Below are 26096 nucleotides of genomic sequence, written 5' to 3' on the forward strand. Positions count from 1 at the left end.
TAGCCTGAATAAGAAATAATCAATTTCCACCTCAGTACAAGCCCTTCATACCTTCTCAGAGTGTTTGAATTGTCTCCAGAAGCTGTCATACATTCTTTTTGTAGTCTTCACTGGAGAGCAGACCACAGTTTTTATGTAAGCCTTAAAGTTCCGATCCAACAGTTGATTAATTTCACCATAGTCATAATCATCATACCTGTCACAAATAAATTGTGAAGATTAATTACATGAAATCATTTACTATGTTAGAATTATACACAAATTTTCATAAACTGACCTTATTCCAAACATGCAATGGATATAGTTCCAAATAGCCCGTCTGAGCATTGAGGTATCAACATCTTTATGCATCGCCATAGTGTTGTAAGTCAGGTTGTAAACAATCTGAAACTTTTCATCCAACAGCTGCCCAACATCTGGATAAAGACGGTTAACTAAGGAATATCCATGATCTTCCCAGGTATAATCCTGTGCAAAAAGAAATATAACAGATTTGCTAGTAACATTTTAGCAATTTCATGAATAAATACAAGACAGCAAGAAATTTATGGCAGAATATTTAGAGGCCAGGTCTATTGGCTTAACCGAGCATCCACTCTGGATTGGTGAATGATATCAGATTACCACAAATTTGATATTGGAATAAGATGACATTTGTCTCCCTGCTAAATCAGTTGACGATCTTCCTAGAATATTCTAACAGCCTCGTGATCTGAAAGTCGAGAATGCCAGCCCATCTCATATTAGTAATGTTAATAAATGTGTCACCCAACATATCCCAGCAGCACCACACTTCCGTGCAACATTCATCATAATCATAAGCAGCACCGCAACACACCAGTGCATCAATGGGTACTACCTGCCATTCAGCTCATCAATCAACAATATGAAGGCATACAATACTTGCAATTTGATTATCTTAGATGATTCCTATGGACTGTTTATTATTAATGCTCTGAACATACCCTTACATCTGAGAATAAGAAAAAAAATCACTCGGGAGGTTTGAAGTTGTTCTAGTATAGCCTGATTTTTTTCCTACCCCTTTAGGAGAAAAGTAATGAGGGAGAAAAGGGGGATAAACTAGACTTTGCTCAGCAGCTCACTCCAATTACGTGACGTCCTAAAACTCTTGCGGCAAAATAAACTGGCACATCATAGAGCAGATGGAGAACAAGTTTAGAATTTTACCTGAGCTCGAAACGTGGGCACATTTTGCTTGCCCTGTCTGGGAAATTCTTTGTAACCATAGCTTGGATCTTCAAAATGACGAGAAACCTCCCTTGTATCCACTGATTCTTCATCTTCTGGGGTAGAAGCAAAAAGCAGAGACTGATGCTACCATTCAATTGTCATGAAATTCACTTCCCCAGTTAGCATTACAGACCCTCACTTCCACAAAGTTTAGAATCAAGCTTTATTTATAAATGAATCCTATATAGTGTAGAAAAGGAGTTTCACAGAACAATAATAAGTTTTTAAGAAGTATTACATAATTCTCAGGCAACATACTCCAAAGTGCTTTTCATTTAAGACCTGCCCTTCAATGAAACGGGAAGAGCTAAGAACTCGCTTCTCCAAATGTGCAGAGAAACAAGAAATTTGGATGTAAAACTATGCGTTTTATAGGCAAGATTTGAGATTCCACATAGCTCACTGATGTTATTTTGGATATAACTGCTTCAAATATCTATATCTAATGCATGTAAATGTTTTCTCATTAACATTTCTACATGCAAAACGTTATTGTGTATAAACATCATCAGTACCATAGAATTAATTATAAACACTATTTCAAATAAGGTGACCACAAATCACCACAAACATTACTGTGATTTTCACCTGTTGGTACTACATAGAGACTCTCTGCCTTTTCTCTCTCAAATCGGGTTGCCATTTCCTCCTGGCTTGCCTCTTCCTCATCCCTACATTCTTGCAGCTGTTTCATTTTCTCCATCAGAGCTTCCACCTCACAAGTAGTTTCTGTGCCCTGCTAAAGATAAACATGTCCACTGTATTCAAAAAAATTGTCAACATAATTCTAATAAGTGATTAAATACTATTTGATGACATTCACTTTGCAGTTGAAATCACCAAGCTTTATTTTGATAAGAATACAATTTTGTTTTAGTTCTTTTGTTAAAAATGTGCATAGGTAGTTAGTACAGGTTAAAAAAATCCTCTGCATTTTTGGTTGCAATGGTTGGGGGAAAAAAACTTTTACTAACATGATAAATACTCATTCACACACTACAAGGAAGCAGGTGTGTTCTATCTGCAATACCAATACACAGAAGTAAACTATTTCCTGTATTCTTAATGCTCACAAAATCTACTGGAGTTTCATGTACTGGGGCAGCATGGTGGCGGTGTTAGCACTGCTGCCTCACACCCCCGGGGACCTGGGTTTGATTCCCAGCTTGGGTCACTGTCAGTGTAAAGTTTGCACATTCTCCCTATGACTGTGTGGGTTTCCTTTGGGTGCCACGATTTCCTCCCACAGTCGAAAGACGTGCTGGTTAGGTGCATTGACCCAAAACCCAGAAAATGGCAACAAGGAATTTCACAGTAGCTTCATTGCAGTGTAATGAAAAACCAATTGGACCAATAAACAAACTTTAACTTAAGTTTTAACTATAAAAATCCATACTTAAATGGACTTTTGGCTTGGGTCTATTCATGTGCATGCAATGAGAAAATAGACAATGTTTTTGAACTTACTTCACTTCCTTCTTGGCCATTCAGCAGATCATCTACAGCATTATTGCCATTTGTAAAATCACATACATAGCAATTACCAACAGAGGGGAGTCGGAATGTGTGGCCTCCATCACAATGTATTTCAGGATTAATACCACAGCCATATATGAAAGATGCAAGAGAATGATAGTGAGTGAGCAGTACGACCACATGTACCAACTCGGCCAGTGACCAGCCATGCTCCTCAGCTTTTAGGAGTTTCTGAAATAAAGATAAGAACTACATTAATGATACTGCCACAAGCTACAGCTTTGTGTAATTCTAACCCTCCCTCCTCAAACTCTCTCATGTTTTTCTGGTCCCTTTAAATTGATTTGTACTACTTCACTGCTAAGTTTAATGTGCTGATATTTTGGTTTTGTTCCTCAGGAAATACATTATGTTGATAATCAATAGAAAGGAAAAAACTGAAATATTTTCATCATACTTAGTGGCTAACTTTTTTCAAATTTATGATAAAATACACTCTTTTCTCTCATTCTTGTAATGAAATGTGCACTAAGTTATAGTGTAAAACTCCTGTTTAACACTACAGTGCATTCTACAAATAGTTAATACTTCAAGACTTGACAGCAGTGTGGGATGTAACTGGAGAACGGAACAAACTTGCATTAATAACACATATCATCACATTCTCAACCCGTCTCAGAAGGGTTTTACAAATGACTTAACATAAAAACAGAAAATGCTGGAAAAATTCAAGATGAAGTTCAGGCAAGAGTTGTCACAAGGTAATGATGCTTAACAGTATATTTAAAGTTATAATTGTTATCTGAAATTCCACTATCATGAACAATTGTTCAAAAAAAGTGAGAACTACAGCTTACAGAAAGTGTGCTGCATAAAATGTATCAAAATGTGAGGAAAGTTGGTGATATATGGGATCTGGTTGATGGTGAGCAGAGGTGTGACAGGATTAAAGAGTAGAGGGAACAATGTGGGACTACATTGGTGGAAAATTATGCTAGAGAACACAACTATAGTTTAAAGATAGAAGGCAGAGGATTCAATAATGATTTAGGCTGGACAAGGCAGCAGAAAAGAATATGATGGAAGGGAGGTTAATTAGATGAAGAGCTTGGAAGGTCATCTGCTGACAAATGGTAAGCCAATTGAAAATGGCTTGAATAGAGGCAAGAGAAGAGTGGAATTTTGTGTGGTTTAACTACAAGCAGCCATAATTAGGATATCCTTAAAAGCCTATGTTCTACCCTCTAGTCTGAAGGCATTTTACTTTGGTATCTGGTGAAAACTGGTCAGAGGTCCAGCTACAGTTACAGAAGCACTGGTGTTGAGGCAGCATACAAGCCTCAATTCTGGACAGAAGATAAACCCATGAGCTCCTCCAGGAGCTGGTTGCCTATATTGCTAAGTCCTATTCACATATACTGCCATACCACATGATTCAAGACAACCTCAAATTTAAAATACCCTCTCATGTGTTCAAATTCCCCCATGATCTCACCCCTCCATATGTCTTCTCCCCAGTCCAATAACCCTCCTACAACTCTTAATTCTTCTGACTGGATTGATAGGCAACATGGTAACACAGTGGTTAGTACTGCTGCCATATAGCTCCAGGTTCAATTCCTGCCTCGGATGACTACGTGGAGGGTACTGTGTGGGTTTCTTCCGGGTGCTCTGGTTTCCTCCCATGGTCCAGAGATGTGCAGGTTAGATGGAATGGCCATGGTAAATTGTCCGTTAGTGGCCTAAGATGTGTAGTTAAGGCATTAGCATTGGTAAACATAGGGGATTACAGGAATAGGAAGGGGCAGAGGGCCTGGGTAAGACATCCTACCAGAGTTGGTGCAGACTCGATAGGCTGAATGGCTTCTTCTGCATTGTAGGGATTCTATGATTCCATGCATCAAGCATTCACTTTGGCCCACCACCGGTGCTTATGTTTTTCAGCCTGAAACTTTGGAATTCCAACTCAAAAGCTTTTCACCTCTTTTTCCTTGTAAGACCAGCCTGAAAATAAGTAATGCCTCAAACACTAAAGGTTCTAGACAAATTATTACTGCAACTTTTGTTGCTTATCTATTACCATATTTGAGAGAATCAGAACAGTCACACACATTTGGGTGTTCAAATTTGGGTGCTGCATTAAGGAAGCTGTGAAGTTAGGAGAACATCAAGGATCTAATGGAATGATAGTATCAGAAAAGTAGTAGTGACAGACACGTCAAACAAGATAAATGTTTGGTGGGTAGAAGACCAGAATGTTGGAGAAGTTGAGTTGGAGTAGGGAGGGAGAAGCAGAAGTTTCATAGAGGTGGTTAGAACATGATAGGGAAATGTCGGTAACATAGCAGATTAAAAATAAGTCAAATCTGGTAGTTGTCAGGGGCCTTGGAAATGGTGAGCCTCATAATGCAATGTTAATGACTGGCAAGACTAATATTTACAATGAAATGGAGAGAAGATAGAAATGTGTGTGGCAGGCAGGTAGATGAAATTCAAATGCAAGAAGAAATCAAAAGGTTACTCACCTCAATATGATCTTTGGTAATAAGCCAGGGCCTGTGAGCCAGGATTTTATTCACCTCACTTAAAGTCTGAAGCTTCCGAGGGGCAGATTCTAATCCTGCTAGCCACTTTGGATCCCCACGAACTTGGAGAAAGTCATTAACATGGAGATTTACAAGATATGAACACTGGTGTCGAGCTGCAGCCTGTTTAAAAATAAAAGCCGGAAGTTCAATACTCAATGTTCTAAATCCCATTAAAAAGCATAAATTTTAATTTATTCCCTGAACAATATTTGTCATAACTACCAAATTATCTTACATAATTGTTGTAAAAATTATCCTACTGCAACTTTGCTTGTCATGCTAAAAACAACAAAATTAATTTTGACAAAACTGAAAATGCTGAACATAAATGTGAACATTGTGCCCCACTGTGAAATATTTGCACCAAAATCCAAAGTAAACTCAAAATATTTTCAAGTATTTGGGAATAACATTTCTGATGAACAAGGTGAATGGCACACCATCCACCTAACAAAAACACTGTACAAACTGCACCAATGGCCTTTCTTCACCCTTTTTGTGCCTTCATAAACATGTGAACTGTGAATATTGAAAAAATTCACAGCTTAAAGATTCACAAACAACAAGCTAGTCTTAATTTTTTGTTGCTTAATTTAAATTTGCCTGATATAAGCCAGGATTAAAATTGGAAATTGGTACGTACTACAATTCCAAAGCTACTTTGCACACAGAAGACTGATCTACGTTAATGCAGTCAAGGAGTGTGCGAGCTATCATCAATAAAAATGCTCAGGTGGGAAGAAAGTTAAGCAGTGAATTATTGTCGTGATTTGCAAAGCTAGTAGTTGGCATTTCCAACTTCCTGTTTCTCATCCCAGTGTTTCTATGGCGTTGTTGCCTATTAATGGATAACAAAAAAAACATGTAGATGACTGGCATTCTTTTGGAAGAGTCCATGCATCACTTTAGTTGCAGTTTTAAGGTAGGAAAAGTCACATTGGTAGCTGACAGCTATGGTGCTCATTTAAAGTGCTGGAGTCTAAAGCAGAACTGATTACTAAGTGCCCCTTGGGCTTTAAATTCATCCCACCAGTGGAGTGGCTGGATCCAGCACGGGCTGATGACTCCACAAGAACACTGGCCGCGTATTTCTGAAGCAGCAAGTTGTACTTGTGTGTATGTATGCATGCATTTGTAAAGAAGTCTGAATTATCTACATTGCTGATACTGTGCAGAATACTTCTGCTCATGTGAATGATGGCAATGGAAAGGCTCAAGCATGTGAATCCAAGATGTCTATGGGTGGGAGGCCCTTACCCTCACCACAAGCAGCAAGATTACTGAGAAAGGAGCTGAAAATCGAGCCATGCCTTGATGGACTTTTTGCTATGCTGAATAATTTACAGTTGAATGCATTGTCAGAAGGAGGCAAATTACAAGAGTATCTGGAAAATAGCTGGACTTCGCAATGCATACATCTATACTATAACAACAGCAATAAATTTATATAGCACCTTTAACAGTGAAAAATCCCAAAGTGCTTCATAGAAGAATTATAAAACCATGTAAGGCACCAAGCCACATAAGGAGATATTGGGTCCAATGATCAAAAGCTTGTTATTGAGATAGGTTTAAATGTGTTTTTTAAAAAGGAAAGTGAAGTGGAGGCGCAGACAACAGTAAGATGGGAACGTCAAATCTTGGCCTGGACAAATGAAGGCATGCCAAAAAAACTGGGGGATTGAAATTGGGGTGCACGATTGGCCAGAACAAGATGAGCGCAGATATCTTATAAGCATTGGTCCTGGAGGAGATTGCAGAGTCAGGGTGGGATGAGGCCTTGGAGGGACTTGAAAACAAGGACGAAAATTTTTAAATCACAGCAGTGTTCAAGTTTTGATCCCTCACACATCAACATTTGCTTTTATGTCTTAGGAATAAAATATTCCCACAGCTGCTCTTCTGTTGAAGTTGTGGATAATTCCTCTTTTCTAAGCATCTGAGTTAACAGAAAACTATACACTTCATGCATCACCTGAACAATGCTACTGAAGGGACTCACCATTATTGCAATGTAGTGTCGATAATGATATGGCAACGGACCATCCACCTGCATCAGGTAGTGTTGGGTTTTGAGAAAACTGTCAAGGTACCGTGGGTGGAATCCCATCAACAAGGTGATGTTGTCCAGGCGACCCAAAGTAGCAAAAGCTTCAATGAAAAGGACGCGTGTCTCTGCATCTTCTCTTCCTAATTGGAGGATCTGCTTAAAAATATTACATTTTTACTCATAACCATAGTAACCGTATGACTGCATGGCAGCTGCCTATTCATGTCTGTAAAGTGCAGGCCAAACAAATCTGACACCTTTGATATTAGCTTTAGAAACAATTTGGTTGAAATGGTTTCTTCTCCTAATATAAAAATATTCATATATCACATTTTACAAAATAGACCTGTGATAACTCATGCAAGGGTGGAGTGCTTATTTTGGAATGGTCACTATTTGTCACTATGATTCATTATTAGAGAGACTATAATAGAAGTGCCAAGTTTGTAACCAATCAATTCATCTTCCCAATGCGAGATTTCTGAAGGGAGCACAAGGAAGAAACACACAAAAATTGCATTTTTCAGGCCAAAATGTTGTTCGTTTTGAAGTTACAATGCCTCAATTATTTGCCTGTTTAGTGTTGGGAGAGAAATTTAGCAGAATTCTCAACTGTCATTCACATTATTAAGTGGATCTGCTTTTAAGTTTCTGTGCCAATTCTACACACTGAAGATACAACATCTCTTGCCCCTCACCTCAGTGGATCATTGTGGGAAAAGTTCAATATGATACAACATATATTAGTTACAAAGGTATTTTTCTCTACCTCCTATTGAGGGGGGGAAAATAAAGGGACTATAGGTCCAAACAGTTAAGACATTCAAATAATTGGCAATAGGAATATTACAATGTATTCGATAAAGATGTCTTGCCAACCCTTGAAACATTACTGCACTGCATTCTTGCAAGTAACATACTTGCATTTAATACCACTGGTAATGCCAGACTGAATCCATACTGCACTTTCCTAAGTTAAAAGCAGTTGAGTTTAAAAACTGGAGACACAAATGCTAGAGAAACATACATACTTCTTTTTCAGGGATGAATTCGCTTGGTCCTTGCCCCAAAGGCCGGGGGATTCTCACTCCCATTTCCTGTAAAGGAGGATAACAGTATTTACATTTTGTTCTGATTTAATCAGAGCCAATAATAGGGCAACAATAATTTGTCCTAGACTTATCCACTTAGCGGGCAGAAAACCGGTTTTTACAAACAGTATCAAAAACAGATTAGTGATATCAGTTTGTTTTTGATAACTCTACAATGTCTCTGAAATGAACACTGGAATTGCTATAGGCTGAACGTCCTTTAACTGCTTGGCTCGCTGCCTAGAACACATTGTTCAAGTAGTTTCCTAGCGCGAGATTAAAGCCCAGTGAAGCAAGACAATTTCACAGCAGCTTTTCTACAACTCACCACAAAAAAAGGACATGTACAAATCTATATACAAAACAAAGCTGAAGTGTAGTTCATTTAAATGAGGTTGCACGATTTAAAAAAAAACACGTCCACTTCTTGACTGTGGCACTGCTCCAATATATTAGTTGGCGTGGTGCCGAGAACATACAGTTCTGCAACTACTCCGTCAACAACAGAGTTAGAGACAGCCTTGTTTTGTTCTTCCTGCTCCTTGTTTAATGATTGGTTAAGATATCCCGCATCCGTTAAACTATAACTACAGGTACTCAAAAATATGACAAGTCGTTCAACATCTGTTAACTGTATCTAGTAACTTTAGCAAAACCTAAATACACCTGTAACCACATGATAGCAAAATGCTAGAAAACTGGGGCTAATAACATAACAAAGGCAGCAATTATTGATTAATACTTCATTCCTGCAGAGTAACAATTTATATTATTTACAAAGAAAGTCACTGGCACCAACCCTACGCAACTAACATAAAGGTTTACACATTTATAGAATGAGAGACTAGTTTATAGCACAGGAGGTCACCATGTCAACTCTGCAAGAGCACTCTCCGCCACAGCCTTGCAAATGACTGAATCTGCCACCGGACATTGCGTTCATCTCCTAACTTCTTGCTGCATAAAATAAATTGTAGCGGTTGATTCTTCTGCCAATCGCCTTTAATCTGTATCCTCTGGTTTTTAAGCCTTCTACCAAAGGGAACAGTTTCTGCTTATGTACTCTATCTAGACCCCTCGTTTTTGAACACCTTTATCAAATCTTTCAACTTTCTCTTCTCCGAGTACATACTCAGCTGCTCCAATCCATCCACGTAACTAAAACCGTCAATTTGTTAGCATTTAAGTGAAAAGGCCTAATAACTTAATATCTTCCTCATAACAAATGTTAATTCACTTCATGGTTTAAAGCCATCTGCATGAAACTGTGTGGGGGGGGGAAAAAACGTGAAGATTAGTTGGATATCAGTGATAGGTCAAAAGAATAACAGGGATCTGCGACAAAAAATAAGCACTGCCATGACTGGCAAATTACAGAGCAGGCTAAATGGGCTGAGCAGTCCATTCTTGTTTCTATAAGTGCAATACCTTACAAAGGAATATATAGAATAATCTTGTGCTTAATTCCATTTCCAAAAACAAGTGGACAACTACAACTAGACTCAATAATAACTTTCAAAAGGGAACTGGGTATATATCTGAAAAGGAACAATGTACAAGGCTGCAGAAAGCAGAAATGGAATGGGACTATTGAAATTCTTTCAAGAGCAGACACAGGTACAATGGTAGCCAAATGGGTTCCTCCCATGTTGTTTCATTTTATGATATCTTTTCTTTTATCATGACATCTATTTTTGTCTGATTATGGCTCTGGCAAAGCGCCTTGGAAGATTTTAAATAAATCACCTTTAATAAAGGTGAATGAAAAACAATTAAAATCTGCAGAGATACACACCATCATCATCTCCTTGAGATGTCTGCCCTGCATGTTCCTTTTGTGAAAAACAGTTTCTGCACATCTCCTCAGGCTTCAAGCTGGTCCCCGCAGTTATGGAATTTGCGGTGATATTTAACAATTTATTTATTGTGTAACGATGTGTCGTTAAGGGAAATTTTGATTGTGACCTACAAATACACCCATTCAATGATGGCTGCTAACTTTTAGATCCTGTGATGGGAAATTTTCCAAGGGTCTCAGTTTTTTCAAAAAGTAGACAAGTGCATTAAGGGATCAAGTGGGAATAATCGAAATTAAGAAAGAGATAAACCATAATCTGACCAATTAACAGAATAAACTAGAGGGCTGAATGGACACTCCTGTTTCTGTGCAAGGCATTTTTCTGTGGCAGACTGCAAGAGTTCCATTGCATTTACAACATGAACTAATGCACCCTCAGCCTGTTGGCATATTCATGTCGGCAGGTTAAGATGGTTTAAATGTTCAGTGGACATCCTCTTAGAATCATGTAACCCTTGCTCATGTTTGATAATGCATGAGTTGGATCACTGTTATTCTGGATCACCCAAATACTGCTCAAACTGGTAGCAGAGACTACATTAGTAAAATTGTGTCCAGTACATAAAATTGAATGTTCAATTATAACTTGAGTTCTCAAAAGCCTTTAATTATTCACACATGTAATAGTAGTCTATCAAGTCTTGAACTTTACACAAAACTCAACTGTACAAGATACATAAAGCCCCAGATAGTAAAATAAGTCAAAGCCTGAATATTCTGTGATGAATAGCTCAATACTCAACTCCCCAAACCTCTCCATCACCTATATTTTCAGGAATGAGACTAGACACTCCTAACTTGCCTGGATCAAACAAATCAAGCAGCTCAACACCATCCAGGACAAAGCCCACTTGAACAACAGCTTACTTACTACCTACATCACTGGAACATGGCTGTAGTGTGTACAGCACTGGCATTCACTATGTGATGTGGATATGCCAGCGTTGGACTGGGGTAAACACAGTAAAAAGTCTGACAACACCAGGTTTTAGTCCAACTGATTTATTTGATAGTAAACTCACAAGCACCTTCAGAGCACCCTCTGTGCTCTCATTCCACGTACTCCCCACATTGGAGATCTCTACTGCCTCCCAAAGATACACAAGGAAAACACACCTGGCCGTCCCATTGTATCGGGCAATGGGACTCAACCTCTCCGGCTACGTCGAGGGCATCCTGAAGCCCATTGTACAAAGAACCCCCAGCTTTTGTCGCGACACTACAGACTTCCTACAGAAACTCACCACACATGGAGCAGTTGCACCAGGGACACTGCTTGTCACAATGGATGTCTCGGCGCTCTACACCAACATCCCCCACAATGATGGATTGCTGCGACTGCCTCAGTACTCAATGCTGACAACTGCCAGTTTCCAGATGCAATTTTACAACTCATCCGCTTTATCCTGGACCACAACGTCTTCACCTTCAACAACCAGTTTTTCATCCAGACACACGGAACAGCCATGGAGACCAAATTTGCACCTCAATATGCCAACATCTTCATGCACAGGTTCGAACAAGACTTCTTCACTGCACAGAATCTTCAACCGATGCTATACACTAGATACATCAATGACATTTTCTTCCTTTGGCCTCATGGTGAACAATCACTGAAACAACTATATGATGATATCAATAAATTCCACCCCACCATCAGACTCACCATGGACTATTCCCCAGAATCAGTTGCATTCTTGGACACACGCATCTCCAACAAGGACGGTCACCTCAGCACCTCACTGTACCGCAAGCCCACAGACAATCTCTCAATGCTCCACTTCTCCAGTTTCCACCCTAAACATGTTAAAGAAGCCATTCCCTATGGACAAGCCCTCGATATACACAGGATTTGCTCAGATGAGGAGGATCATGACAGACACCTCCAGACGCTGAAAGATGCCCTCATAAGAGCAGGATACGGCACTTGACTCATAGATCGACAGTTCCGATGCGCCACAGCGAAAAACCGCACCAATCTCCTCAGAAGACAAACACGGGTCACAGTGGACAGAGTACCCTTCGTCGTCCAGTACTTCCCTGGAGCGGAGAAGCTACGACATCTTCTCCGGAGTCTTCAACATATCATTGATGAAGACGAACATCTCGCCAGGGCCATCCCCACAACCCCACTTCTTGCCTTCAGACAACCACACAACCTCAAACAGACCATTGTTCACAGCAAACTACCCAGCCTTCAGGAGAACAGTGACCACAACACCACACAACCTTGCCACAGCAACCTCTGCAAGACATGCCAGATCATCGACATGGATACCATCATCACACGTGAGAATACCATCCACCAGGTACACTGTAAATACTCTTGCAACTCGGCCAACATTGTCTACCTGATACGTTGCAAGAAAGGACGTCCCGAAGCATGGTACATTGGGGAGACCATGCAGACGCTACGACAACGGATGAATGAACATTGCTCGACAATCACCAGGCAAGACTGTTCCCTTCCTGTTGGCGAACACTTCAGTGGTCACGGGCATTCAGCCTCTGACCTTCGGGTAAGCATTCTCCAAGGTGGCCTTCACGACACATGACAGCGCAGGGTCGCTGAACAGAGACTGATAGCCAAGTTCCACACACACGAGGATGGTCTCAACAGGGATCTTGGGTTCATGTCGCACTATCTGTAACCCCCGTGACTTGCCTGGGTTTGCAAAACCTCACTTACTGTACTGTCTGGAGACAATACACATCTTTAACCTGCGGTCAGTGCTCCTTCCACACACATTGTCAGCCACTTCAGGACTTGAACAGCAGGTTAGGTGTAAAGATTCACATTCTAATCAGTAATCTCTAAACTGTGTGCTTTAAATGCTCTGTCTGAGGCCAGAACTCTCCATTCACCTGACGAAGGGGCTAACCCGAAAGCTAGTGAGTTTACTATCAAATAAATCGGTTGGACTAAAACCTGGTGTTGTCAGACTTTTTACTGTATTCACTATGTGGCCCGAGGGCTGCACAAGGTTCATACATGTCTTTTCTGTGGTCCTTCTTAATACATTTCCTCCTTAATACATTTCCCCACACTGTTTTAGTGATGTATGACAATAATGAATTAACTATCTAAACTACAGGCTCTCAAATCTGAGAGTTGCAACCCCATAAAGCAATTGTGGTCTTGAGTTCCTCCTCCTCCTCCAAAGCAACAGTACTGATGATAAAGCACAGTCTCAGGCAGGACAGTCCTGGGATGGATTCCAAGTCCTCATGACACACACACGCATGAGTTTTCTTCTTGCTGTGGCTCAAAGGATATTGCCTATGGAAACAAGCTCTGGGGCCCTAGCACTGCCTTCATCAGAACCTGCAAAACAATTGTGTGAAAGACCATCACTTCCCACTTTCACAAGTACCACTTAAATGGTACAACACTGTCATACTATAAATGAGTGTATCCTCTAACAACACAGGCAGTGTTACTAGAGATCCACTTGTATTAAGCAAAAATGCAAACTTTCCCCTCATTAGCGAAAGCTTGGAGGTAAACCTTTAATATATTTTATAAAGGAGGAATGCTGGGCCAGCCATCTCTAAACAATAGCCGCAAGGGTAGGTCAACTGCTAGCCACTCAGACCAGCAAACACACTTCCTGAATCCTCAAGCTTCCATCAACAAGGCTTAATTCTAAAGTTTAAAGTTTTAAGTTTATTTATTAATGCACAAGTAGACTTACATTAACACTGTAATGAAGTTACTGTGAAAATCCCTTAGTCAGCACCTGTTCATGTACATTGAGGGCGAATTTAGCTTCACCAATGCTCCTAACCAGCACATCTCTCAGACTGTGGGAGGAAACCAGAACACCCAGAGGAAACCCATACAAACACATGAAGAACGTGCAGACTCTGCATAGACAGTGACCAAAGCCAGAAACTGAACCAGGTCCCTGGTGCTGAGGCAGCAATGCTAACAATTGTGTCACCCATTCAGGAGTGCAATAAAGTATCCATCAACACACCAGAATTCAAGAAGCCCCAACACCATTCAGGCCAAAGCAGTTTTCTTACTTGCAATCACAGCTGGACTCAATATTGACTTCCTTCATACTGAAGCACAGTGGCTGCAATATAGCCATTACACAGGAACCCCACCTTAGAACCATACACCACTCATTCCTTTATTTTACCTAAACCATTGAGAAAATACCATTACGATGATTATAGCAGATCAATGTACAACAGGTAAGAGCAGAACCAAGATATTCTCGAGAAATTAGAACCAAACATTGGAAGAACAGAAGTGATTAAAAGCTTGTGCGAAGGACAAGTAGAGTCAGTCACAGGCAATAAAATAAAATGTAATTTATGACTTTGGGAAGTATCAGTTGGAGCATCAACAAGGGATTGTGCAATGAGAAAGGATTAGTTAGCAATCTAGTTGTAAGAGTACCCTTGGGGACAAGTGACCGCAATATCGTAGAATTCTTTGTCAAGATGATTGTGATGTAGCTGAATCTGAGACAAGGATCCTGAATCTCACTGAAGGTAACTACGATGGCATGAATTGACCATGATGGACTAGGAAACATCACTAAACGGAAATACAGTGGACAGGCAATGGCACGCACTTAAAGAACGAAAAGTGAACTCCAGAAATGATTCAGGGGAAATTGATGGGAATTGAAAGCAGATAAACCTCCAAGTCCAGATAATCTTCATCTCAGAGGATTTAAAGAAGAGGCCCTGAAAATAGTATATCCATTGGTGGTTATTGTCTCTGGACTGGTTCCTACAGATTGGAAGGTAACTAATGTAAGCTCTTTATTCAAATAGAGAGGTAGAGAGAGAAAACAGGGAACTATAGACCAGAAAGCCTGACATTGGTACTGGGAAAGTTGCTAGAATCCATTATCAAGGATTTCATAGCTCAGCATTTGGAAGACAGCGGTATAATCAAAGTTAGCATGGATTTACTGAAGGAAAATCATGCTTGACGAATCTATTGGAATTCTTTGAGGACGTAACTAGGTGAAGGATAACCAAGGAGAACCAGTGGATGTGATTTATTTAGACTTTCAGCAGGTTTTCCACAAGATCTTACATAACAGACTACAAGCAAAGTTAAAGCACATAGGATTGCAGGAAATGTCTTGAAATGGATAAAAAGCTGGTTAGCAGATAGGAAGCAAAGTGTAGGCATAAATGGGTCTTTTTCTGATTGACAGTCAGCAACTAATGGGGTTCATCAGGGATCTATGCTAGGGCCCCAACTGTCCATATTATACATTAATGATTTGGAAATGGGAACTGAATGTACTAGCTCCAAATTTGCAAATGATACAAAGTTGGGTGGGAGGGTGAGCTGTGAGGAGGATGCAGAGATGCTTCAGTGTGATTTGGACAGGCAGTGTATGGGCATAAGCATGGCAGATACAGTACAATGTGGATAAGTATTTACCCAGTTTGGTAGCAGAGACAGAGAGACAGAGAGACAGAGGAGGATTAGGGATGTTTTGCTGCCATTGTATAGGGCATTGGCGAGGCCACACCTGAAATAGTTTGTGCAGTTTGGTGTCCTTGATAAGAGGGATTACAGCGAAGTTTACCAGGCTGATTCCTGGGATGGCACGTCTGTCATGAGGAGAAACTAGTTCAGTTATGCTAATATTCACTGGAGTTTAGAAGAGTGAGGGGATCTCAAAAACTTATAAAATTTTAACAGAGTTAGAGTAGATTCAGAAAGAATGTTTCCAATGGTGGAGGAGTCCGGAAATAAGGTCATAGTTTGAGGATCGGGGTAAACATTTTAAGATTGAGACGAGGCAAAATTTCTTCACCCAGAGGGTGATGAATGTGTGGTTAGGCGCATTGACCTGAACAGTTGCTGGACTGTGGCAACTAGGGGAATTTCACAGTCACCTCATTGCAGTGTTAATGTAAGCCTTTCTTGTGACTAATAAATAAACTTTTAACTTTTGAATTGACTACAACAGAAAGTAGTTGAGGGCAAAACGTTGTCCGATTTCAAGAACAAATTAGATATAGCTCTCGGGTTAAAGTGATTAAGGAACATTGTGTGTGTGTGTGTGTGTGTGTGTGTGTGTGTGTGTGTGTGTGTGTGTAGGAGCAGATTAGGATATTGAATTCGATGACCAGCCATGATCAAAATGAATGGCGGAGCAGGCCTGAAGGGCCAAATGACTTACTCTTGCTTCTAGTTCCTTTGTTTCTATGAATTAGTGGGTTGAGGAAGAGATAGTGGAGAAACTACAGAGGATGGGATTGAAGATGATGAGTGGAAAGCAGGAACCAAAAATATCCAAGACTTTGAAACTGGCATGTGCAACTAACGTAATGATTGAAAACTGCTTAGGTGCTCCATGTAGGAAGGCTGGACACATCAGTAAATAAAGCTGCAAAAATGGCTTCTTCTGGTGGGTCTTGGATCTTCAAGGTCAGAGCTCTTCTTTCAATTCCCTATTGCTTCATAAGTCAAGGTTGTCTGAATTGTTAAGTTGTATGAGAAACAGAAGTGTTAATTGCAGGCCCAATAGATTCCACTAAAATGTTCTGGAAAAATATACCAAAGTTCTGCAATTGGATTTACCTTTGCCATCTATTTTACTGTTCAAGTTTAACATATCAATTTTAATAAAATACATTAATATTTATAACAAATCCTCTAACATAACAATATGATTATATATTACTGAAATAGCATGTTCTGTCAACCATAAAAGTTTTGAACCACAGATATTCAGAGTAAAATGTTACTTGATGAAACAAATATCATGTGGAAAGACTTGAAAGGAAAAACACCTACACTGGTGTAGAATAGTTGCATCACAGGTGATTAGTATGATAACAAGCAGTGCAGAAGGAGGCCATTCAGCCCATCAAATTGTACTGACTCTGAAAGAGCATCTTATCCAAACCCACTCCCCTGCCCTATGCCAGTAACTCTACACCTTTACCATGGCCAATCCACCTAAATAGCACATCTTTGGACAGTGGAAGGAAACCCACAGACATGGGGAGAACATGCTAACTCCTCACAGACACCTGATGCTGTGAGGCAGCAGAGCTAACCACCAAGAGAGGCAAACATCTCAAGGACATGCTGAAATTTGAACCATCAGTGAAGTACACATCCCATATGAGTTTGAGGAGCTATCATTGTTCGGCAAAATGTTAAAACATAAATAAATCAGATGTTTTAAAAATTCTCCAAATGTCAAATATATTAAATAATGATCCTATGTAACCTCTCTATAACAAAGACCACCTAACTCCACCTTTTCACCTCAGCTTACCTGTCCTTTTCACCTTCAAACTCAACATTTCCAATACTCTTCTGAACAGCCTTCCATCCTCCCTGAACGTCAGCTCACCCAAAGTTCTCCTGCTTAATTTCTATTCCATAGAAGTCCCAGCCACCTATTACCACTGCACTCACCAACCTACATAGGCTGCTAGCCTTCCAGTGTCTGAAACTTATCGCCCCACCTCCACCCCCTCCAATATAATCCTATAGATCTTCATGCCTCAGACTCTCGCTTCTTCCTTCTCTTCAATCCATCACTGGCAGCCAAGTTTTATGCCACTCAAGCTATGTTAAAAGCACATTTTGTTGAGCATAACACTGTGGTGTAAAGATATTAGTTTGCGAATAGTATCTGCATTGAATCACAGTTCTAATAGCATTGAAGTTAGCCATTTGGCCCATCAAAACATACTGCACCGGCTCTCCCGATGAGCAATTAGATAATAAATAGTTGGAAGCCCCAGCAGTGATCCCAATGGCAGTCCGCTAACTAGCTTCTCAAATCGGAAAATGATCCAGTTATCTCAATTCTCTGTTTTGTTAATTAGCCAATCCTCAATTTACGTTACACAGTAGCATTCTTCGTTTAGTATAACCCTCAACCCAAAGCGTTAAAAACACACTTTAAACGGAGGAAACTCTAGGTGTCCTTTTCAACGGATCAGATAAGGCTCTCGACTGCATACTATACCTTTTCACAATTACTGCACAGCAGACATTCCCTCACCGACCTGTCTGCGGGTTTTGTTCTTGTGTTCGCGACTCTCATTTTGACGTAACTCAAGTGTCTCTAACAAAAGGCAAAATATAATCTTATTTCCTGTTACGTCTCCTCAGCAGCTGCAGAGCTGTGACTGAGGCACACACTGAGCGCATGTTTAGATATTGCAATGGTATAAGCACCCACTGTAAAGTCAGTCAGCAAGCGCTGTCGCCGATTGGTAGCTCTACAGCAGTCTATCATTATTGACCATTCAGCAAGGCAGGAGGAGTGGCACTTCTCATGGTCAATTGGAAGACAGCAGCAACACGCCCAGGTGGGAGTCGGACAAGCTGCAAGTCACTGGATGGAAACAAAACCGACCTTTGGCAAAAAAACTTGAAAAACAAATCGCCTGGGGCCGCTGCTCGCCCTCCGCCTCCGATAAGAGACTAACCCTCCTGTCTATTTCCCTACAGCGACCATCGAAGTACTCGATAAACAGGCAGCTCCAATTTATGAACTGGCCGAGGGCAGTTTGCTTACCACCTTATAGCAGAACAATTTTAATCAAGATTTATCATGAGGTTCTCATCTGTTGCCTTTGCCTTTTTAACTCGCCATACCCAAATATTCCAACTATCTGCAAAAGTACACAACATAAACTATAATGTGAAGAAAATTTCAAAACATATTGCTCAATTGAAACGGTTGAAATTATATAGCACCTTTAACCTAAGAAAAAATGACACTTAAGAGATATATATAAACAGAAACGGGTGCAAGAAGCAGTAGTAGCAGTAAGGGTGACAAAAAATTCGAAGAGGTAAGTTTTAAGAGATAGATGGGGGTTACAAAGTTGATTGGGAATTCCAGTATGTGAGACCTAGATGGCTGAAAGCTTGGCAGCCAGCTGTTGGGGTAAAAGGAGAAGGTAATGCACAAAAGGATAGAGGCAGAGGAGGGCAGCACAGTGGTTAGCATTGCTGCTTCGCAGCGTCAGGGATCCAGGTTCAATTGCAGCCTCAGGTCACTGTCTGTGTGGAGTTTGCATGTTCTCCCCGTGTCTGCATGGGTTTCCTGTGGGTGCTCTGGTTTCCTCCCACAGTCCAAAGATGTACAGGTTAGGTGGATTGGCCATGCTAAATTGCCCCTTGTGTCAGGGGGATTAGCAAGATAAGTAAGTGGGGTTACGGGAATAGGGCCTAGGTGGGATTGTGGTTGGTACAAGGTCGATGGGCCAAATGGAGTTCTTCTGCACTATAGGGGTTCTATAACTAGTATATGCTGGGCATGGGGCAAAGGTAAACCAAGAAATTTGAACATGAAATTAAATCAGGCATCAGGAGTGAATACAAGTTAACAAAGATGCGGGGGGTGGGAAAGCTGTAAGTGGAGCAGGATATGTATAGCTGTAGCTTACTGAGAATGGAAGGCCAGTTCTGAGACATTGTTCCAAACCTACAGATGAGTCTTTTATCAGCAGATGGAGTGGAGTTGAGTCTAAGGTGATGATACAGAGGCAGGCAGACAGACAGTCTTTGTAATGGATTAGCTACTTGTATAAACTGTGGTTTTGCTTCCTTTCAGATTTCTGTACTTGCAGTCTTATTCTTTGTAATAAAGAGGATATCAGGCCAGAAGGATGCTGAGATTGCAGTTGGTTTGGTCCAGCCTAAAACTGTGTATTGGAGGGAAAGCAATTTGTGACAAGTGGCTGGTGGATCTAAAGACAATGCCTTCAGCTTTTCCAAAGTTTTAATGGGAAAATGATAGCTCCTCCATGTTGGAATACCAGATAAATAGTCCTGAAAATCAAGAGGTTGAGCAAAGTGTTGCAAAGTTAGATAGAAAACATATGCTGAAGAAATCTCACTCTATGTTCTATAAGTGTGGAAGTTGCCCCTACATATGTAGTTGGGCAGCAAGTAAATAAGAATTGAGGTAGCCAAGGACAGATATACAGGCAGGACATGAGATATTGGCACAGGGGCACAAAAAGTTTGGTTTCTTGCTTATTTATCTAATCAAGTGCAATGCCAAGGAGCTGGAAGGAAACGGAAGGAAAGTTTTTCAAAAGTTACAGGGGGCTGAAGGATTGGATAATGCACCAGAATTACAGAGGGTGTTATTTTTGTCTTTGATTAGGATTGTTTACATAAGAACATAAGAAATAGGAGCAGGAGTAGGTCATCTAGCCCCTCAAGCCTGTCCCGCCATTCAATAAGATCATGGCTGATCTGAAGTGGCTCAGTTCCACTTTCCCGCTTTCTCCCCATAACCCTTAATCCCCTTGCCTACCAAAAACCTATCTACCCGTGTCTTAAATATATTTAGCGAGGTAGCCTCCACCACTTCAATGGGCGGAGAATTTCAGAGATTCACCACCCTTTGAGTGAAGAAGTTCACCTCAACTCCGTTCTAAACTGCCCCCCCTCTCCCCCTCCCCTATCTTGAGGCTGTGCCCTCTAGTCCTGTTGTCCTCTGAGCGGGAAGAATCTCTCTACCTCTACCCTATCCATCCCCTTCATCATCTTATACGTCTCGATAAGATCCCCCCTCATCCTTCTGAACTCCAATGAGTACAAGCCCAGTCTATTCAGCCTCTCTTCATAGTTCAACCCCCTCAACTCCGGTATCAGCCTAGTGAACCTCATCTGCACTCCCTTCAAGGCCAAAATATCCTTGTGCAAGTGCGGCGACCAAAACTGCACACAGTACTCCAGCTGCGGCCTCACCAGTGCCCTGTACAGTTGCAGCAAGACCTCCCTGCTTTTACATTCTATCCCCTTTGCTATGAAGGCCAGCATCCTATTTGCCTTCCTGACCACCTGCTGCACCTGTAGGCTGGGTTTTTGCGACTCATGCACAAGGACCCCCAGGTCCCTCTGCACCGTAGCATGCTGCAGCTTTTCGCCTTTTAAATAGTCGTCCCTCCTACTATTATTCCTGCCAAAGTGGATAACCTCACACTTGCTAACATTGTATTCCATCTGCCAGGTCCTCGCCCACGCGCTTAGACTATCTAGATCCCTCTGCAGACTTTCTACACCCTCCGCACAATTTGCTTTTCCACTTATCAAATAGGAGGCAGAGAGTGGGGTCAATGGGTGCTATTCGGATTGGCGGTTGGTGACTAGTGGAGTGCCCCAGGGATCGGTGCTGGGGCCTCAGCTATTTACCATTTATATAGATGATCTGGAGGAGGGAACCAAGTGTATGGTGTCGAAATTTGCTGATGACACCAAGATTGGTGGAACGGCAAATTGCGTGGAGGGTGTGGAGAGTCTACAGAAGGATCTAGATAGGCTGGGCGAATGGGCCAGGAACTGGCAAAGGAAGGCGAATGGGATGCTGGCCTTCATAGCGAGGGGGATTGAATATAAAAGTAGGGAGGTCTTGCTGCGGCTGTATAGGGCATTGGTGAGGCCGCAGCTGGAGTACTGTGTGCAGTTTTGGGCGCCGTACTTACGCAAGGATATTTTGGCCTTGGAGGGAGTGCAGAGGAGGTTTACTAGGCTGATGCCGGAGTTGAGGGGGTTGAGCTATGAGGAGAGGCTGAATAAACTAGGCTTGTACTCGTTAGAGTTTAGAAGAATGAGGGGAGATCTCATTGAGACGTATAAGATGATGAATGGGATGGATAGGATAGAGGTGGGGAGACTCTTCCAGCTCAGAAAGGACAGTAGGACTAGGGGGCACAGCCTCAAGATAAAGGGGGGAGGTTAGAACAGAGTTGAGGAAGAACTTCTTCACTCAAAGGGTGGTGAATCTCTGGAATTCTCTGCCCGTTGAAGTGGTGGAGGCTACCTCGCTAAATATTTTTAAGACGCGGGTTGATGGGTTTTTGATAAGAGAGGGGATTAAGGGTTATGGGGAGAGGGCGGGAATGTGGAACTGAGCCACGACAGATCAGCCATGATCTTATTGAATGGCGGGGCAGGCTCGAAGGGCTAGATGGCCTACTCCTGCTCCTATTTCTTATGTTCTTTGTGTCATCAGCAAATTTCGACACCCTACACTCAGCTCCCTCCTCCAGATCATCTATATAAATGGTAAATAGCTGAGGCCCCAGCACCGATCCCTGGGGCACTCCACTAGTCACCAACCGCCAATCCGAATAGCACCCATTGATACCTACTCTCTGCCTCCTATTAGACAGCCAATCCTCTATCCATGCTAACACCTTACCCCCAACTCCATGCCCCCTAACCTTCTGTAACAACCTTTTGTGCGGCACCTTATCAAACGCCTGAAAAATCAAGAAACACCACATCCACCGGTTCCCCTCTGTCCACTGCACTAGTCACATCCTCATAGAATTCCAATAAATTTGTCAGACATGACTTCCCCTTAACGAATCCGTGCTGTGTCTGTTCTATCAAACAATTCTTCTCAAGGTGCCTCGCTATTTCTTCTTTGATGACGGATTCAAGCATTTTTCCAACAGACGTTAAACTAACCGGCCTATAATTACCTGCCTTTTGCCTGCTACCCTTTTTAAACAGCGGCGTAACATTAGCTGTTTTCCAATCCTCTGGCACTTCCCCGGAATCCAGCGAGGTTTGGAAAATAATCACTAAGGCATCCACTATCACCTCTGCCATTTCCTTCAGAACCCTGGGATGCATTCCATCCGGTCCTGGGGACTTGTCCACCATCAGTCCCGCTAGTCTGTCGAGCATGACCTCTCTAGTGACAGTGATCGCATTCAGGCCCTCAACTCCTGCCATCCTCCTATCTTTAATACCCGGCAAACTATTCGCGTCCTCCTCCGTGAAGACCGGGGCAAAAAACTTAAAGGCCTCAGCCATTTCCTCATCCCCCACCACTAAATCCCCCCTCTCATCCTCTAAGGGTCCAACATTCACCCTAGCCAGCCTCCTCCTCTTTATATAATTTATAAAAACTCTTACTATCCTTTTTTGTATTTAGTGCTAGTTTAGCTTCATAGTCTATCCTTCCTTTCTTTGTCCACTTCTTCGTCACTCTGTTGATTTTTAAACCTCTCCCAATTTTTTTTACTCGCCCACTACTTTTAGCCAATCTAAATGCATCAGCTTTTAATTTAATACTCTCCTTTATTTCCTTCGTTAACCACGGCTGATTATCCCTTCTCCTACGATCCTTCTTTACCGTCAGAATAAATTTCTGCTGAGCACCAAGAAAGATCTCCTTAAAGATCCTCCACTGTTCCTCAGCAGTCCTACTGACCAATCTGCGCCCCCAATCTACATTTGCCAATTCCTCTCTCATCCAATTGTACTCCCCTCTGTTCAAACAGAGGGCACAGGTCCGGGACCCTACTTTCTCACCCTCCATCTGCATCAAAAACTCAACCAATGATTGCTCTTCCCAAGAGTTTGTGCTATGCAACAGAAGTGGAAATCTGATAAGAGGGGATCAAAATGTAGCTACAGAAAAATTAGCATGAAGTCAGGAAGGGACAACACAGCCAACAGCAGTGCAGAAAACAGTTGAAGTTGGGGCAGTAAATTGAGAAGTGGATGAAAACAGCGAGTGGATCTAGAGCTTGGAGACTAAAAAGTTGGATGGTCAGCAATATAGTAGGAATGGTTCTTCTGTACAAGATAGCACATCCATTGCTCAAGTTTCATATGAGCCAGTGAATGTATTCTCCATCCACTACCCCACCAACACTCAGTCATTTGCAAAACTGTGAAGGGTGCATTTCAACCACAAACATCAGCTTTTATGACTCTGTTAATGTAATTTAAAAACAATCTTGCATTGAGCAACTGTGAATAGTCAGGGATCAGTACTTGGGCATGACCAGTTCACAATAAATATCAATGATTTTGATATAGGAGTCAAAAGTAATATCTTCCAAGTTCACAAAAGACAAAGCTGGGTGGGAATGTGTTTTGAGGAAGATGCAAAGCAGTTTGAAAAGAATTTGGACAGAAAAGTGAATGGACAAAACATGGCAGACAGAACAAAATGTGGAAAAATGTGAGATTATCCACTTTGGTAGAAGGAATGGATCTTCACATATCTTGAACGCAAGGGATTGGAAAGTGTGGGTGTGCAAAGGGACTTAGTTGTTCATGGTGGCACAGTGGTTAGCACTGCTGCATCACACATTATCAATAAACAAACAAACTTAGGTGACCTTATCATTAAATCTCTGGGGTTGATCAATAAGGCGATCAAGTGAGAAGGCAGGACAATGGGGATGAGCATCATATCAGCTATGATTGAATGGCACAGCAGACTCAATGGGCCGAATGACCTAATTCTGCTCCTTATTTTACGGTCTTGTGGCTAGCATGCAGGCGATCAAGTACTTTGGGGAGGCTGATGGCATGTTGGCCTTTATCACATGATTTGAGTTTGAGGGTTGTGGACTCTTGTTTAATTGTAGAGGCCTTAGTTGGACCACACCTGGAATGCTTGGTGCAGTTTTGAATCCTTTGTCTTGGGAGGGATGTTATTGTCTTGGTGGGGATATGGTGAGGGTCCACCAGACTTGTTCCTGGGATGACAGGACTGTCCTATAGAGAGATTGGAGGCACTGGGCCTGTATTCTCTGCAGTTTCAAGGTATGGTGGGAGTGGGTCTCATTGAAACCTACAGGATACTTATTATTTTGTTCTTTATTAGTGTCACAAGTAGGCTTACATTAATAATGCAATGAAGTTACTGTGAAAATCCTCTGGTCGCCATATTCTGGCACCTGTTCGGGTACACTGAGGAAGAATCTAGCACGGCCAGTGCACCTAAACAGCACACCTTTCGGATCTTGGGAGGAAACTGGAACACCCGGAGGATATCCATGCAGACAGACAGAGAGAGAACGTACAAACTCCACACTGACAAGTTACCCAAGGCTGGGAATCAAACCCGGGTACCAGGCACTGAGATGCTGCAGTGTTAATCACTATGCCACTGTGTTGCCCACTTAAACAGGGTGGATGCAAGCAGGATGTTCCCCCTGGCTGGGGAGTCAAGAACCAGGGGACACAATTTCAAAATGAGCAAGAAGTCCAAAGTTATGCCTTTGGAAAGGTATAGGAGGGAGACCACCCCCCCTTTACTTATTTGGGTATTTAACACAAGGATGAGAATATGAAAATTAAGGCTTTGCCAGATCAGAAGCCAACTTAAGGGAGCAAGTACAGGGTTGATGGATGAACAGAGCTTGGTGACATTGCTGAGATCATGCTGGGTGCACTGTGTGCACTTTGGATCTCTGTAACGAAGGAAGGACTAACTAACCCGAGAGGTGGTGTAGAGTCTCAAACAACTGCTTCCTGGGGTTAAGGAGATTGTTATCTGAGGAGAGATTGAGTAGACTAGCCTCCGATCCCCAGAGTTTAAACAAAGTAGGTGATCTAATTGAAGTAGATAAAATTTTCATGGGGCTTGACTGGATGATGCCAAGGAAATGTTTCTTCTGATTTGGGGAATCTAGAACACGGGGTCAGAATCTCAGAGTAAAGGGTTAGTCATTTAGGACCGTGATAGAAGTCAAAGGGCTTTGGTGACAAAAACGGTCGACGAAGGACGAGCCGTTGATGTCGTCTATATGGATTTCAGTAAGGCGTTTAACAAAGTCCCTCATGGTAGGTTGGTAGAAAAGATTAAGGCTCATGGGATACGAGGCCAGGTATCTAGATGGGTTGAGAACTGGCTTGCTAAGAGGAGACAGTAGTAGCGGAGGGGTCCTTTTCTAGCTGGAGGTCTGTCACTAATGGTGTGCCGCAGGGCTCAGTACTGGGACCTCTTCTCTTTGTAGTATATACAAATGACTTGGAAGAGGGAGTAAGTGGT

General features: G+C 41.8%; 1 protein-coding gene across 5 annotated transcripts in view; it reads right to left on the minus strand.

The window, feature by feature from the left end:
* sesn1 (sestrin 1) overlaps nt 1-26096 on the minus strand; it is a 96200-nt gene that overhangs the window by 2942 nt on the left and 67162 nt on the right. For 2 of the 5 annotated variants that reach the window (XM_080192872.1, XM_080192877.1), the window contains exons 2-9: nt 8400-8465; nt 7321-7521; nt 5256-5438; nt 2722-2961; nt 1843-1993; nt 1192-1307; nt 278-468; nt 52-196 (exon numbers count right to left, since the gene is read on the minus strand). In XM_080192872.1, the coding sequence (XP_080048998.1) occupies nt 52-196; nt 278-468; nt 1192-1307; nt 1843-1993; nt 2722-2961; nt 5256-5438; nt 7321-7521; nt 8400-8465 (1293 nt within the window). Of the gene's footprint in view, nt 1-51; nt 197-277; nt 469-1191; nt 1308-1842; nt 1994-2721; nt 2962-5255; nt 5439-7320; nt 7522-8399; nt 8466-18293; nt 18482-26096 lie in introns of those variants that run through there. The other 3 variants (XM_080192875.1, XM_080192873.1, XM_080192874.1) reach the window with 3 other exon arrangements.

Source organism: Carcharhinus amblyrhynchos, chromosome 7 (assembly GCF_965287045.1).
Source record: "Carcharhinus amblyrhynchos chromosome 7, sCarAmb.v2.hapA, whole genome shotgun sequence".
Classification (NCBI taxonomy): Eukaryota; Metazoa; Chordata; class Chondrichthyes; order Carcharhiniformes; family Carcharhinidae; genus Carcharhinus; species Carcharhinus amblyrhynchos.